The following is a 17,784-nucleotide window of genomic DNA, read 5'->3' as shown; positions in this document are numbered from 1 at the left end:
TACGTAACGTTCCCGATTTTGATTCTGTTGTTAGGGAATTAGCTGTGACGTTCTTTAAGTTATGACGTCATATTCGATGTAAACAAAAGAAACGCTTTCATCATGTAACGTTTTTTCATATCAAACAATTATTAAAATTTAATTTGTATTGAGATCCAATCTTATATTTTACTAGACTGATAAATATAATTTTCTTCAAAGTCTCATGCAAACAAGACAGATATCTGCGCAAAAGCGGAGAAAACCGGAACAGGAAGTAGATCTGAAAAAAAAGTTAACGATTTTGAGTTCATTAGTAGAATGAAAAATTCGGGAAATTTTCCCGATTTTATTTTAATTTTTTTTTTTACCGTAATTGGGGACTTCGTCCCAATAATATGAGGCAGGCATAACCTGTGAATGGGGACGAAGTCTGTATGTATTATTTTCTTACCTCAAACATTTTAATAAAGGAAACGGAAATACCGTAACGTTCCCGATTTCGGTTCTGTGGTTAGGGATTTAGCTGTGACGTTGTTTACATTATGACGTCATATTCAATGTAAACAAAAGAAACGCTTCTATCAGGTAACGTTTTTCTCAAATCAAACAATTATTAAAAATGAAATTGTATTGAGTTCCAATCTTATATTTAACTAGACTGATACATATAATTTTCTTTTCAAAGTCTAATGCAAACAAGACAGATTTCTGCGCAAATGCGGGGAAAACCGGAACAGGAACTAGATCTGAAAAAAAAAGTTAACGATTTTGAGTTCATTAGTAGAATGAAAAATTCGGGAAATTTTCCCGTTTTTTTTTTTTATTATTGATTTTTCTACCGTTATTGGGGACTTCGTCCCCATATTAGATATAAAAGGGGGAAAACTCGCTTTAAATGTTACGTATGTTGATATTTCGCAACTAACAATTGTCTGAAAATATTTTGTCAATATCTTGTATGATTTCTGAAAATAAGAGAAAACAAGCCAAATCAAAAATTTGAACATGACCTTGACCTTTGACCTTGACCTCATTTTCATTTTTTGGACCAAGGACCTCAAATCAAAAGACCCTAGGCCTCTATCACTTATGGTTTTCCAGTTACAAATTTATTTCACTTATTTCAATACAAAAGGGGAAATAACTTTCATATGGGGTCTTCGTAAAGCTTCGGTCAAAATAAAACCTAACATCCTGAGGATATACATTGTAACGAGTTAAAGAGGGCCAGTTTCAAAAGCGTATAGACTGTATGATATCATATACAAAAAAACTAAGCGACATCTTTTTAAACATTTTTACACCACAAAAAAAATTAGGCAGAAGAAAAAAAAATAATAATCAGAACAAAATCAATGGGTCTTTCCACACGGAAAGATGGAAAGACCTAATAAATAAAACAACGGACCAATTATACCAGTATTACGGACCTAATTTCTATTTCAAAAAAACAACAGCAGACATTATATGTTAACAAAGCTCTGTTCATTACCGATTAATAAGTTAAATAAAATTTTAGAGGATTGCAACACAATTTCATATAGCAGTCCTAAGTATGAAATCGTTCAAATTATAATGGCATATTGTTATTCTAAACTCAAGTGTTTCCTAAAATTGATCGTCCTGAAGATCATAAAAAACATTTTATTAAAATAAAGTATTTCAAAAAAGGTTTTGATATTGTCAATATTGCTGGTATTTTTAACGACCATTCTGTTAAGGAAAAATTCCTGGATATTTTTTATAATACTAAGCTCCCTCTTTTTTGTTATATTTACTAGAAATCTACCCGGAAATTTGTGTTTGATTATAGCCAATTGTGTAAAGATGTTAATATCAGTGAAAATACACCTACTTCATGCAATGGCAGTACTTCCGCATACATTTATTGACCCATTTCCCATGAGGAGATTTTAACATCGTTTAAGACCGAGAGTTCAAATCATTCCTCAGTAAAGGACCAAAATATCGTCCCCCGTCAATTATAAATTGGAATGAGTGTCGTTATATCACCCACGACTCACTCCGTACTTACTGTTTGAAATGGATAAAAACGGAAAAAAGCTGACAAAAAATCTTTGGACTCTTTTTTAATACAGTAATGAACATAGTTGATATACGTATTCAACATTTTAAAGAACATTTTACTCTTAACAATAACAACAATAATTATACCTATTTCTCGTATCAAACATAAATTAAAAGAACTAGCCAAGGAATTTGTTTTTGTCCCGGCCGATAAAGCTGCTAATAATATTATTATTGTTTGACGTAAATTTTACATTGAGGTTCTACAAAAAGAAATCACCAAATCATCAACATTCTAACTGACTCCATTTTCAGAAAACGACATCTGTAACAAACATAAACTGTTAGCTACCGCTTTACAAGCAGAACCAAAAACAGTGAAAGTCCCAACTATGTATTGGCTTCCGAAGCTACACAAAACACCTTACAAATATAGATTCATTGCGTCTTCAAGCCATTGTTCCACTACTAAATTATCTATTCTTGTTACCAGTACACTTGGTACATATTACTTTCATGGTACAATCAAAAACCTGATAATAAATTGTTCAAATAAGGCTCTCGAAAGTTGTGGAATTAATTACTTTTGGAGTGTCAAAAACTCGTTGGAAGTACATGATAAATTGCATGCTTATATTGGTGATTTGGATCTGTTCAAAGTTTTGATTTTTCTACCCTTTATACCACATTACCTCACATTCTCATTAAGAAAAAAATCACACACCTAATTAAATGGGCATTTAAAAAGTCAGAATGTGAATATATACGTTCAAACTTTTTTAGGTCATTTTTTTGTAAACAAAAAAACTATGTCAATTGGACATGTTTTGATACTATATCTGCCCTTGAATTTTTACTAGATAACATTTTTGTTCGCTTTGGAGATAACGTATATCGCCAGGTTATCGGAATTCCAATAGGGACTAACTGTGCACCACTTATTGCGGACCTGTTTTTGTATTGCTATGAGTTACAATTTATGACAAAAATTAGCAAAGACCCATCAAAACAACATCTGATACACAAATTTAATAATACTTTTAGATATTTGGATGATATTTTGGCTCTCAATAATGACGAATTCAGTTTGTATATTAAAGAAATTTATCCTGTAGAACTTACTTTAAATAAAGCTAATACTAACGATGACTACTGCCCTTTCCTCGATCTTGATATCTATATCATTAACGGAAAGCTTAATACTAAAATTTATGATAAAAGAGAGGATTTTTCATTTCCTATCGTTAATTATCCATTTTTAGATGGTGACGTTCCCTTGTCACCATCTTACGGTGTTTATATAACTCAACTTGTACGATTCGCTCGTGTATGTAACAATGTTTTAGATTTTAACGAGAGAAATTTATGTATTACTGAAAAATTATTACACCAGGGTTTTCGATATCACAAACTAGTCAAAACATTTACTTAATTTTATCATCGGTATTAGGACATTATTCGTAAATATAACTGAACATGCAGACTATTTATAGGTTCAGGTATTTCACATTCATTATTTTATGGAAATATTCTTTATAAAGCACAAAAATGTCAGTATTCACTTCAGAAGCTAACAAAACCTTTTAATAGACTTATTAAGAAGGGATATAGTTACGATACTGTTGTCAGGTAATTAAAGATTGCATATTTTGGCGTTAATATTGATTCACTTAATTATAGGGTCTTTGCATCGGAACTTAACACATTTATTTAAAAACCAGTTGTTGGCATGACACGGGTTATGTTCTTCTCATATATGTTATGATGGTATGATACTAAACCCCTCACGGGGAGGATCGTGTCTGATATTCATATGATAAAGACATAATCTTTCAATCAGTTGAATTGAAGTCTGGAGCTGGCATGTCAGTTAACCGCTAGTAGTCTGTTGTTATTTATGTATAATGGTCATTTTGTTTATTTTCTTTTGTTACATCTTCTGACATCAGACTCGGACTTCTCTTGAACTGAATTTTAATGTGTGCATTGCTATGCGTTTACTTCTCTGCATTGACTAGAGGTATAGGGGGAGGGCTGAGATCTCACAAACCTGTTTAACCCGTCGCAGTTTTGCGCCTGTCCCAAGTCAGGAGCCTCTGGCCTTTGTTTGTCTTGTATTGTTTTAACTTTTAGTTTCTTGTGTACAATTTGGAGTTTAGTATGGCGTTCATTATCACTGAACTAGTAAATATTTGTTTAAGGGCCAGCTGAAGGACGCCTCCGGGTGCAGGAATTTCTCGTTGCATTGAAGACCTGTTGGTGACCTTCTGCTGTTGTCTGCTCTATGGTCGGGTTGTTGTCACTTTGGCACATTCCCCATTTCCATTCTCAATTTTATTTAATATTAATTTTACATTCAATATGATTCTCAAACTAAAATCCTTCACTATAAATTCAGGCACACTACCAGTCCAATCATACAATAGCACAGTCATATACAGTAACACAATCAAAAAATATCTACAAAAGAGGAAAAATCCATATTAATATAAATGTCATATATGCATATACTCCAATCAACGATAAAATTGTCTTAGGGAAGAAAAATGTACTTTGGTTTTTTTTTTTAATCGACAATAGTTATAAAATTGAGAGAACAAACAGGACTGCATAAAAAGGTAAAGGCAAATTTTCTTTAATGGTTAAACCAAATCCCGACAAATAATAGGCACATATGTAAAGTTAACCCCGAAAGGAAAAAATGATTATCATACTGACTAGAAAATCAATAATAATAAAAATTATATGTATATGGCTAAGCCAACATGTACTTTCGATTTCAATGTTTAAGTTAAAGTTAAATGTAGTAAGTACAGTACTAGTATATTTTGCATACGTATCCTTCACTTCAATGTACATGGAGAAGAAGAGATAAACAAGGTTTTCAATATAATAATTTTCATCTTAATGGCAACAAGTGACGAAGTTAAAACAAAATGCTAGTTTCATTTCATATGTTTAAATGTTCATTTACGATGTCTGCTTCATACGAATGAGACTATATTCCAGCTTTATTTTTCTCGTCATATAAACACACGACTGGTGCCACCAGTGGAAGACAAATTACTAAGTCTCATAGTTCTAAAGTACCTGATATATGCGAAAGAGACTGGTCCTCTGTTTATTCTCGTACTTTAACCTTTGCATGTATTTCACTTTGATACTGCTATGTTGTTGTCCCCCTTAATAAATTCCCTATTTATAGAAAACAACTGTTTAGCGTCTTTAAATATCAGCTGTATTTGTACTCGGCTCGAAACAAGAGTAATAGCTTGCTTAAGCTCGCATTACACCTGTTTCTTTATACCCTCGTACAAATACAGCTGATATTTAAAGACACTAAACAGTTATTGTCTTTATCCTGCAATTAATTCTGTATATTTGTTTGTGCTTTGAAAGACACAAAAACTCACATTTATTGCTTCGCATCACGGTGCGTAGCTATTAGTTTCAGTCGAAATACACGCCATCTTGAATAAATTACTTATCACGTATAGATTCTGATTGGTTGCATTATAATGAGGCTGAGATACAGCAACAGCTATTTGAGATAAAAAATAGACTATTCTCGTCCAGGATAAGAAATCAAATGCCGGAAAATTAACTATGTGTATTTCAGTCCCGATCAACTGTCATTAATTCATGTTCGTTTTATTATGCATTCATTTCACAGATAAATTCAATATTGAAATATCAAGTTATAAATACGTGTTTAATTGCTTCTTACTCTGCAATTTGCACGATTTGCTTTGCTACACAATGTTCCTACACAATGTTTACAAAAATGCATTATCTGTATTTTATAACTTCTGACAATACAGAAACACCTCCAGACTGAAGGCACATCTCAAAAGTCGTGTCTAAATTTATAATTGTTTCAATTTTTTAACAAGATTTTTTTTTTTTTTTTAAAGAATGGGTGTATAACTCACACTCTTTAAGAACATTCATTTTATAACAATCAATATATAAAAATACCACATTTCCAATACTAATTTAACCATGACATGCACATATATACACAGCTCCTTATGCATAGGTACTATTTCTGTACCCAAAATCTGTAGTACTGGAAATCTACTTATAATATTCAGTACTATTTTGTTACTTTAAAATCATTGTAATATTTAGGTACATGTACCTGTATTTTACAGTACTTGATTTGTATTTGAAATTTAAGTACTACAAATTTTTGATTACATCGTTACATTTTCAGTATGTTTAAAGTTTGTCTATTTCAAATGTCTTTTAGTTATGATGTTCAAACATGGAATATTGTGATCGCTTTGGTATTATTTCTGTACCAAAAATATGTTGTACAAATCAAGTACTGTAAACCACAGGTCCCTAAATATTACAATATATCTAAAGTAATGAAATAGCGCTAAATATTAAAAGTTAATTTCCAGTACTACATATTTTTAGTACAGACATAGTACATATGCAAAAGTTAATTGATTTTACGAAATTCTTTCATTTTTCTATTCTTTGCTGATTTGCAACGAACTACTGTTCTACGACTGTCTTATAGAATTGAGAATGGAAATGGGGAATGTGTCAAAGAGACAACAACAATACCAAAGGGCAGAAAATAGCTGATAGTCACATACAGCGAGAAACATCCCGCACATAGAGGCGGGCTTCGCTGGTCACTAAACAAAATGTGTACTAGTTCAGTGAAAATGGACGTCACTCTACACTCCAAAACATATAAATGAACAAAAATTAACTAACATGCAAGACTTACAAAGGCCAGAGGCTCCTGACTTGGGACAGGCGCAAAAAAAGCGGCGGGGTTAAGCACAGTATTGGTCTTGTTATTTGACTGGTTTTCTATTACATCTTGTTGTTTATTGATCGATGTTAAAAGTAAAAGATTAAACAGCTAATATAATCCCATCACATTTCTGTTCACTTACTTGTTTCAAGTCAGGGAACCCATCTATGCGGGGGGGGGGGGGGGGGGGTCCATGCTTACAGCTAATATCATAATGTGTTATGTTTTCTTTTTAAAAGAGGCTTAAAACCTATCAAAGGGGTATTCAAACTCGTAAACAAACTGACAAGAAAAAAATAAATGTCCATCGCCATTATGGATATTATCCTTTCAATCATTCAAATATTTATTAAACTTCAAACCTTCAACAATTAATATACTTAAACAATAACACGTACATTTTTTTGTACGTACAAAATCTATAATTTGTAAACTGCAATTTTTATTGACTCACAGTAGACACAAAAGAAAAAAAAAACTTAAAAAAGATTTAGATGCAAACGTTGACACAGGCTTCAATAACGTTTTCTCAACGTTCAGTCGATGAACGTTTTCTGACGTTACAAACGTAGCACCAATACTGTGCGCATAGTCAAGGTATTTTATTGTCTCTGTTTAAATTTTTCACTAGAATCCTACTGTACTTTTAACAATATATTCTACTTTCTAACCTGTTAAGTTTTCGGAAGTATTGTGTTTTTCGTAAATAAAGCGAGGTCACATAAGTTATTCAACACTATTATATATGAATTTTAAAATGTGTGTTTTCTATTCAGAGCAAATATAATGGAATACAAATTACCCATAGAGATACCACGCCTATCAATTTAAAAAGAAACTGCATATGACACAAGATTGCAGATCGAGTATAAATGAATGAAAATGTATAAAATAAGGACAAATGATGCGGTTGTTAGACACTATAGGTCACCTTTCAGCATTCAACAATGATCAAAACCGATACCGCATAATATATGAAAAACCTTCACAGTTAAATTTGGGGTCCTTTATCCTGGTCCGAGTTTAAGTCATGTCGATTTCAATAAAAACAAATTGAATTGTTTTGATGTAAAGGTTAATGTGTGTTTCCAGGATAAAACAATATTCGTACATAATTTATACACTGCAAGACAAAAATAAAATTTATTAAAACTTGCTACGAAACATTCCTGCTTTCTCCAATATCTATATAGCTCGTACTTCAATAAGTTTATTTTTTTATATATCCGTACACTATACGAATATTGCATAGGAGACTGAAGACGTCCAACAATATGTATCTTGACGAACAGCAATAAAAGCACGGATCATATGATATATCAATAGTTATTTCATAGTATTTCCAGAGATTTAATAATGAGGGTGTTGATGGGGTTTTCGAAATAGAAAAAAATGGACAAAACACATAAATAATAGCAAAAAATAAAGAATAGAGAATGATGAGGTGCTAAAATATAAAGAATAGGGAATAACGGGCAAAAAAAAAGAGAAAAGAGAAAAATGACCTATGAGGGTCTTTAAGTTGTCACAAAACGCATACCTCATCCCCCCTTTTTCATATATAGTAGAATAACGGGTCTTGACCTGTGTCACTGTGGGCCATTTATTAAGGTATCATGTTTATTGACCCCAATGGTGAGAAGAGTACAAGAGTACAAGTGAGGCGCATCGGTTTGACAGCGCGGGATGTACAAGTAGGCAGCCATGTCCGGTCAGAATGGGAACGTTACATCCTTGAGGGTTTCGTAGTTGGTATGTTGCAAGGCAAAATGTCTGTCCCTATCAAATATATCCTCATTATCCAGTGGCAGTCCAAATTTCTCCGACGAAACTTAATTTCATCCCGGACGGCATTTAGATATATAGGACCTACCTATTTCATGTATTGTTATTTTGCTCTAGCTCTGAGCATGCATAAAATAATTGCCACTGGACGTTAAGCAACCAACAATCAATCATTTAATGTATACAGAGATTATCATTCCCTTTCATTTAAGTAAAACAAATGTGACGAAAATTTTACTTGTACAATGAGTGTTTCAAGTTGCATACCAAATATCAAATCATTTCCTTCAATAGGAGCCAATCAAACTTCGACAAATATCTTTATAGTGCAATTAGTGTTGTAGAATTTCAAATTGTTGGGAAACAGGAAGTGTATACATGGGAAATGAAAAATTGCTTACTTGGAACACTCAAGATTTTGAAACTGCAGACCAAATTTTAAGCAATTCCCTTTTGATAAAATCCAAGAAAAAAATGTCAAAAGTTTTCTAAACAAGGGCTTTCTGTCTGATATATGGAGTTGAGGGGTTACTAGACCACAACAAAGTTTTCTTATTAATAAGGAAAGTAAACAAACGTCAAGACCTTTATATATCTCATATTTTGCATTATATAGAAGTCGATTTAGACTTATATAAGATTGTTTGAATTCTAATATGATTAAGCCAACTGCCTCAGGCAAAATTGATCGTAAATATAAGAACACAATACGAAATTATTCAACAAGGCTGTAAATTGTGAAGGGGGACGATACGCTTTAATCTGATAAGATTCTGATTACCACACGAAGTAGTCAAAGATCATCTTTTTGTTGTTGCTTGAAAAACCAGGCACAATATATATGCATATAAAAATTATGTTTATTGAAACATTTATATTTTTACAATTCACGAAAAACGTTCTTATCAATTTTGAAAAAAAGAAAATTTTGTTGACTTTAAAAGACTGTCCAGTTCATTAAATGTCCTTTCAATTGGTCTGCTCAATGTATTTTTAAAATTTCAAATGTGACAAGAAGCGTTTCTTTGCGGAGACACTAAGGCTTGAAATTTGTTTAGCAGGAGACTTTTTGACTGATGGGAAAGATCGTTTGCGCTCCTCTTTGCACCATCCGCATTCCTCACAGACATCTTCCATGCACAATTTATTAACTTTCAGTGCCCAGCTTCCAACCTTAAAATGATAATCTTCTTTGTCGGTAAGTTCTTTGGCCAGCATGTAAAAGCAAGCAACTGATTCGCAACTTGGTTTGTCTAGACATGCGCGGACCTCTTCTTCTTTATCCACTCCAAAGTTATTCTGGATATCTTGAACAGCGTCGCTGACGGCATTGTCTTTGTTTGACCTTCGACGATCTTCACCTTCACCTTCACTTTCACACCAACCACATGTTTCGCAGATATCGGTCCAGCACATCTTACGTAGTCCAAGGGCCCATTCTACAACCATTTGGTGGTACTCTTCATCATCGGTAAGACCCGAGACAATGTAATAGAAACATCCGACAGATTCACAGTTGTCTTCCTTGGACATACACTCACGGATTTCCGCTTCCTTGTCCTGGCCGAACCCATCTTTGACACTCTTTATAGCATCTTGGATATCCTTTTCCCTGTCGGGTCCTCCCCTTTTCAAATGAAACATTTTCGCTTCATATGCGCCGATCATGGCGATCACGATGAAAATTATAATTTTCATGTTTGTTATTCTCTGAAAATAAACATAAAAAGAATGGAATTTATTCGTTTAAGTAAGCTTTAATAAAAACAAAAATATACTTTTAATCTTAAATCACTAGTATCTGTTTTGAGTTTTCATTTTTGTTGTTGTGAAACATGCATAGACCAGGGACACGAGAGCATCTGTCATTCATTAAGCAGTATCATAGTTTATATGAGATAACATTTTATGCAAGTATCATGGCATACGGAAAGTTTTCATTGCAGTACCATAGGATATGAGATAAAATGCTTTGCTTTATAAAAAGTTATTTGTATGGTTAATAGTTTACTTTTTTTTTAATTAGTGGGAAAAAACAAATGACACTTTAAGGGACAAGCGAACGTCCTCCTCAGATCCGGGTGCGCGACTTTTTTGCTTTGTTGTTGTCTTTACGATACATTCCCCATAATAATGGGCGGCATTTCCGTAACGTTCTAGATTTTAACTTGTATATTTTTGTTTTATTGCAAAATTAAACGGTACATTTAAACATGTTTAGTTTGTAATTAATAAATTAATATATGATGTGTGTGTATTTAATAATGGGCATTCGTAACTTTTTCAGTATTGAGATAAAAAAAAAATCAAACTGAAATCTTTTTAAAATTTTCTAAGGTGATAAAAATTTTGACGGAAGACTAGATTTCTTTCTAATTTATAAAAAAGAAGATGTGGTATAATTGCCAATGAGACAACTCTCCACACGAGACCAAAATGACACAGAAATTAACAACAATAGGTCACCGTATGGCCTTCAACAATGAGCAAAGCCCATACCGCATAGTCAGTTATTAAAGGCCCCGAAATGACAACTGAATGTAAAACAATTCAAACGAGAAAACCAACGGCCTTATTTATATAAAAAAAAAATGAACGAAAAATAAATGTGTAACACATAAACAAACGACGTATTTCATCATTGTAAAGTTACCATATTGTCTTCTTTATGATATTTTCGATATTTGATTTGATTTAATTTAAAAGTTTAAATTTGTTTTTTTAATACGATTTTTTAGCATCAAAATATCTCTCAAAATATTGATTTAACCTAAACCAAAAAACAAAAAAAAGTCCCAAAAACCTCTACACAGAATATCCTTTTTAAAAGTATTTTACTATTTATAAAGATTCTTGTAGAAAAATATAATCCTGATAATTAAAACACTCATGCAGGTGATAACAGAGTGAACATTAAAATCTGAGTTACTTACCGGTTAGAATATGTACGGTGATCAGTGGCTGTCTAATTGTCGGTCTCTGGTCTTGTGGAATGATCATTTCCTTTTATATACCAGACTCGCATGACAACCATCGAATTTACATATTACAAAATACCAAAGGCTTTGTTAGAAAATGAAGCGACCGCCCGATGATATCTAAAGCAATTAAGTTACCATTGTTATTTTTATATTATGTAAAGATTGGCTGGGATTAAAGTCCTGGCCCATCCCTTCTTTATATACATTGTATGGACAAGAAAGTAAACTTTTAAAGTACCTTTTATTAGAGACGTACGGTAGAGACATTTAAGTAACCGGTCTGATTGATACATTCATGATAGGAGGATTATGCAATGAAAATACATAATTATACTTATAATAAATATGTTCTACATTACGAACCCGTGTAAATTACCTTTACTTAGGAACCTTTGATTATGAACCTTTTAGTAGGAACCTTTTATTAGGGACCTTTTTTTAGGGACCTTCTGTAAGGAACCTTTTATTAGGGACCTTTTATTAGGAACCTTTTATTAGGGACCTTTTATAAGGAACCTTTTATTAGGGACCTTTTATAAGGAACTTTTTATTAGGAAGCTTTTATTAGGGACCTTTTATAAGGAACTTTTTATTAGGAACCTTTTATTAGGAAACTTTTATTAGGGACCTTTTATCAGGGACCTTTTATTAGGAACCTCTTATTATGAATCGTTTATTAGAAACATTTTATTATGGACCTTTTATTAGGAACATTTTATTAGGGACCTTTTATTAGGGGTCTTTTACTAGGAACCTTTTATTATGGACCTTTTTTATCAAGAATTTTTATTAGGGACCTTTTATTAGGAACCTTTTATCAGGAACCTTTTATTATGAACATTTTATTAGGAACCTTTTATTAGAAACCTTTTATTAGGAACCTTTTATTATGAACCTTTTATTACGGACCTTTTATTATGATTCTTTTATTATGAACCTTTTATTAGGCACCTTTTATGAGGGACCTTTTATTAGGGACATTTAATTAGGAACCTTTTATTAGGAACCTTTTATTGGAGACCTTTTATTAGGAACCTTTAGTTTCTTATTTTTTTAAAAGATGCACAAATGTAGAAATGTTGGCTCACTGTGACCCGGATTGTGTGACCTTTAAACACCAGATAAGTAAGAACGGAAATAGATAGTGAAATTAAAAACTATTCTTTTGTTAAGGTATTAAATTACGGTGAAAACTTATGAAGCTCCGCCCCCTCCTCCTCCTCCCCCCCCCCCCCCCCCCCACACACACACTCTTAACATATACATGTGCTTGTCTGAAGTTGGAAACCTTGGTCAGTAGTTGTTTATCGCATATCTAAATGTTATTTCGAGAGAATTTAAATTATCATTTTTTTTATTTCTGTTAAATGTGAACTTCAAAGACGCTGGATGATTTAGCACTTGACATATACCAACACTTTTCATCTTGAAATAAAGTACTTGTCAAAAGGGGCCTATAAGCTTTAAACCAGGTGTAATCCTCTATTTTCTAATGGTATTCCTGTACCAAGTCCGGAACATGACAATTGTTGTCCATTCGTTTGATGTGTTTGGACTTTTGGTTTTGCCATTTAGTGAGAGATTTTCCTATTTGAATTTTCGTTTGAGTTCAGTATTTTTTTTTTATTTTTTTTTTTTTGCATTAAAAATGTGTTTACTACAGATTTCCTTGTACATTATGGAGTTTAATTTCTTTTTTATTCGAGCGTCACTGATTATTTTGATATGTTTTTTGTAGAAGAAACGTACTTCTAACGTGCACATACCAATTAGTTATAAAAAGAAGATATGATGTGATTGCTAATGATACAACTCTTCACAAGAGACAAAATGACACAGAAATTAAAAAACAATAGGTCATCGAAAGGCCTTCAAAAATGAGCAAAACCCACACCGCATTGTCAGTTATAAAAGGCCCATAGATGACAAATGTAAAACATTTCAATCGAAAAAACTAACGGCCTAATCAATATGCCAAAAAAATGAACGAAAAACAAATCTGTAACACAGCAACAAACGACAACCACTGAATTACCGGCTACAGACTTGGGACGGGCACATACATACATAATGTGACTGGATGACTGGATACCAATCCTCCCCCTAACATGTGACAGTGGTGTTACATTTCAACAAAAGAACGAACTTAAAAAAAAAACAGTCGAAAAATGCTTAACTCACCAGATGAATACAAATTGAAATACGTCTATTCAAAACACATGGTGGACGTGGCAGGGTACTTGTACATCTTAACAACAAAAATACACGAAGTAAATATCTGATGGTACTTGCAGTTACTGACAGCGAGTTCAAAGCCATTAACAACTAATAAAAGAATCATTTATATACACAGCTACTTTTGCATAGGTACTATTTCTGTACCCAACATCTGTAGTACTGGAAATCTACTTTTAATATTAAGCACTAGTCTATTTTGTTTCTTTAAAATTATTGTAATATGTAGTTACTTGTATTTTACAGTACTTGGTTTGTACTTGAAATTTAAGTACTACAAATTTTGGTTACATCGTTACATTTTCAGCATGTTTAAAGTTTGTCTATTTCAAATGTCTTTTAGTTATGATGTTCAAACATGGAATATAGTGATCGCTTTTGGTATTTATTTATTTCTGTACCAGAAATATGTTGTACAAATCAAGTACTGTAAATCACAGGTCCCTAAATTTTACAATATATCTAAAGTAATGAAATAGCACTAAATATTATTAAAAGTAAATTTCCAGTACTACTTATTTTTAGTACAGACATAGTACAAAAGTAGCAGTGTATCCGTAGCTTTATAAAAAAAAACTAACACTTAGTTGTCTAAACAGTTATTGTCTTTATCCTTCAATTAATTCTGTATATTTGTTTGTTCTTTGAAAGACACAAAAACTCACATTTATTGTTTCACATCACGGTGCGGAGCTATTAGTTTCAGTCGAAATACACGCCATCTTGAATAAATTACTTATCACGTATTATAGATTCTGATTGGTTGCATTATAATGAGGATGAGATACAGCAACAGCTATTGGCTTAATTGAAATAAAGAATTACAGACTTTTCTCGTCCAGGATAAGACATCAAATGCCGGAAAATTAACTATGTGTATTTCAGTTCCGATCAACTGTAATTAATTCATGTTCGTTTTATTATGCATGCATTTCACAGATAAATTCAATATTGAAATATCAAATTATTAATACGTGTTTAAATTTGCTTCTTACTCTGCAATTTGCACGATTTGCTTTTCTAAACAATGTTCCTATACAATGTTTACAAAAATGCATTATCTGTATTTTATAACTTCTGACAACACAGACACACCTCCAGAAAGGTACACCTCAAAAGTGTCTAAATTTATAATTGTTTCAATTTTTTAACACAAGAAATTTAATTTTTCTAAAAGCATGGGTGTATAAACGCACACTCTTAAAATATATTCATTTTATATCATTCAATATATAAAAATACCACGTCTCCAATACTCATTTAACAATCACATGCACATACATGTACATGTACATGTATATATAACCTTAAATTAGTGTAGAGTGAAGCAGTCCATATCTTTTTAGAAAACTAAAACTTGTTGCATTATATTTCGATTTAAAATCCCTTGATGCACGCGTACATGTAGTAATATAGGGTTATTGCATGAATATTGGGGAATATTGTCCCGAGTAGAATTTTATATTGCACGAGCTTGCGAGTGCAATATATGTTCTACGAGGGACAATATTCCCCAATATTCATGCAATAACCCTTTTATTGTATAGCAATATAATATTTGAAAGTAAAAATTGGTTTAAACTCAGATTTAAACGTTGATGACGTCATGAATTTTGAAGATTTATTGCACTAGTGCAATATTAGAATTTATTGCACGCTAACTTTTGGTTACGTTCTGTGGGAAATATTATATTGCTATACAATAATATTAAAATCACACATTCAGCTGAAGACGGGTTCGCAAAAAAATTTTCGAATAGTCATCAATGATACATCGCTCATGGTAAATAATTTTCTTTTTTAACATAACAACTAATTTCAACAGTAAAAACAAATATATTTAATAAAACATTGCCCAATTTGAAACAATGTGTACGAGTTGTCCTACGCTTCGAAATTTTGAACTGAACTTGACATTCACTTAACATGCATGCTGAAATTAACATGGTTAATTTTGTTACACCTGTAAACATTCAAGTTTTGAAATCGATGATTGTCGTCGTAGAAAATACTGCATTTCATGTTTGTCTGTTATCAGAAAATTAGCTTCATTCTTATTTCTCTAAAGAAATGTTTGAAAACAAACAGAACGTATAAAAAAGTCGTGAATTAGCATTAGGTCAAACAATACGTCATTGGAATGCGACTGCAATACACATTCTGAGGTCACGCAGGTTCATACTCGTCAAAAGCAATACACAAACATAGTCCCGGCAATGGTCGTAGCTTTAGAGCGATATCTATATAGATACAGCATAGCGATATCTGTAGGGCTGTATCTGTATATATGAAGTACTGTATGACACCCAATTGCAGGATAACATCATATAATCATGTCGTTAAAAAAATGGGCCATTAGTTGAAATCTCAAAACAGGATAACAATAAAACCCATTTTTAAAACAAAATACATTTAAACAATGTATTTCAGATCACATTCAATTTGCATTGTAACATCATACTTTTTATCGAGGTTCATTGTACTTTTGATCATGACGAAGTGTAATAATTACTTATATATTATTGTCATTTCGAAATTTAGTAAATATTCGTTTTGTTTCTTCTTCTGATTTCTTATGCCGATAAAACATTTCGAAATCAACAATATGTAAGATAATATATATCAAAGTTATTATAGATATGAGTGAGATGAAGAGATGGGACAGTATGACTTCGAAATTTAGTAAATTTTCTTTTATGGCTTCTGATTTATGAGACGATAACACATTTCGAAATCAACAATAAGTATTACTAACTTAACATGCTAAAGATAATTTAAAAAGGTATGATAGATATAAGTGAGATGACGAGATGGGACACTTTGACTACAATTTGAATAAGAATGAAAACAAGTATTGGTGAGAAAATTGCTATTCAAGTAGTGTTAATTGTGTAAACATATTATAATTTGTTTTTTAACGTATGCAAATGTTACGAGGTTGTTTAAAGGATATGAACTCATTCAAGACACCTTGACACTATTATACATTCGATTGTACAACCATTCAATTTTGTTTTGATGTTTAAAAAGATGATAGTTAAATTGATGGCAAAATCTGTAACGATTGCTAGCGTGGGATTACAAGATGGAACGCAAACACTTTAAACTCAAAGACGCAATTTATAGTGCATAACAAGATTTTGTGAGGTAGACGAAACAAATAATTATAACTTATAATCTTATCAAATTGTGCAAGATTCAATAACAATAACCAGTCCAGATGATATATGTAATAGTGGTCAAATGGGTAGGGAGAAAATTATAGATATGTTAAGATGATTTTTTTGCTATAACGAATAAAAAATTGTCCACCAAAAGTTTTGCTATAGTTCCAAAAATATGCCTTTATGTATTGATATACTAGGGGGCGTATGACATTTGCGCCGATTTTGAAAATATTCATTCTTTCATTTGCGCCGATTTCATTTTTTCATTTGCGCCGATTTTATTTTTTCTCCTAATTGGATTTACAGGAAAGTTACAGATAAGTTAATACTTTTACATGGGCTGAGCACAGAGGATAAAGACAAATTAAGCATCATTGGTAAATGGCTATCCCATTTTTTCGGGTTATCATTCCTTCCCCCAAATGAAATCAATGACTGCTCCACGTTTGACAATATGTATGACGCTCCTTCTGATTACATTCTTAGCCTACAGACTAAGTACATATATATGCACACTGTAACGCTATCCACCTCATTTCTGAGCATCTGCACACCAACTTGTATGTTTTTACAGATTTTATCAAGAAAATCCAGGCCGTAACGTATCTTAAAATGCGAACTCTATAGAACAGATTTATAATTTGAATGTATTCCGTTTTAATGGATTTGAATCCTTTATTTTAGCATTAACAGAGTGCTTTTATCTTAGGTTTTTACTTCTTGATTTTAAAGTATGTAAATATATAGCTTTTATATTGATTTATCTTGCTCGAAACCCTACTTCCACCTCCCCGTAGTGAGCAGAGGACAACAGTTATATACATGTTAT

At 32.1% G+C, this 17,784-nt stretch overlaps 1 protein-coding gene across 1 annotated transcript; it reads right to left on the bottom strand.

The window, feature by feature from the left end:
- Positions 1-9,410: 9,410 nt before the first annotated feature.
- On the bottom strand, positions 9,411-11,622 carry LOC139483923 (uncharacterized). Its single transcript, XM_071267651.1, has 2 exons — positions 11,506-11,622; positions 9,411-10,282 (listed from the first exon to the last, which is right to left on the bottom strand). The coding sequence occupies exon 2, from the start codon at positions 10,268-10,270 to the stop codon at positions 9,566-9,568; it is 705 nt and encodes a 234-aa protein (XP_071123752.1). The 5' UTR covers positions 10,271-10,282; positions 11,506-11,622; the 3' UTR covers positions 9,411-9,565.
- Between the last annotated feature and the right edge of the window lie 6,162 nt (positions 11,623-17,784).

The sequence above is a fragment of the Mytilus edulis genome, chromosome 1 (assembly GCF_963676685.1).
Source record: "Mytilus edulis chromosome 1, xbMytEdul2.2, whole genome shotgun sequence".
Lineage (NCBI taxonomy): Eukaryota > Metazoa > Mollusca > Bivalvia > Mytilida > Mytilidae > Mytilus > Mytilus edulis.
The sequence above is the reverse complement of the archived record's forward strand: the minus strand, read 5'-3'. Positions and strand labels throughout refer to the sequence as shown.

Bases quoted from the DNA above. Each gene is read 5' to 3' on its own strand.
- LOC139483923 (XM_071267651.1), bottom strand. From the start codon at position 10,270: ATGAAAATTATAATTTTCATCGTGATCGCCATGATCGGCGCATATGAA.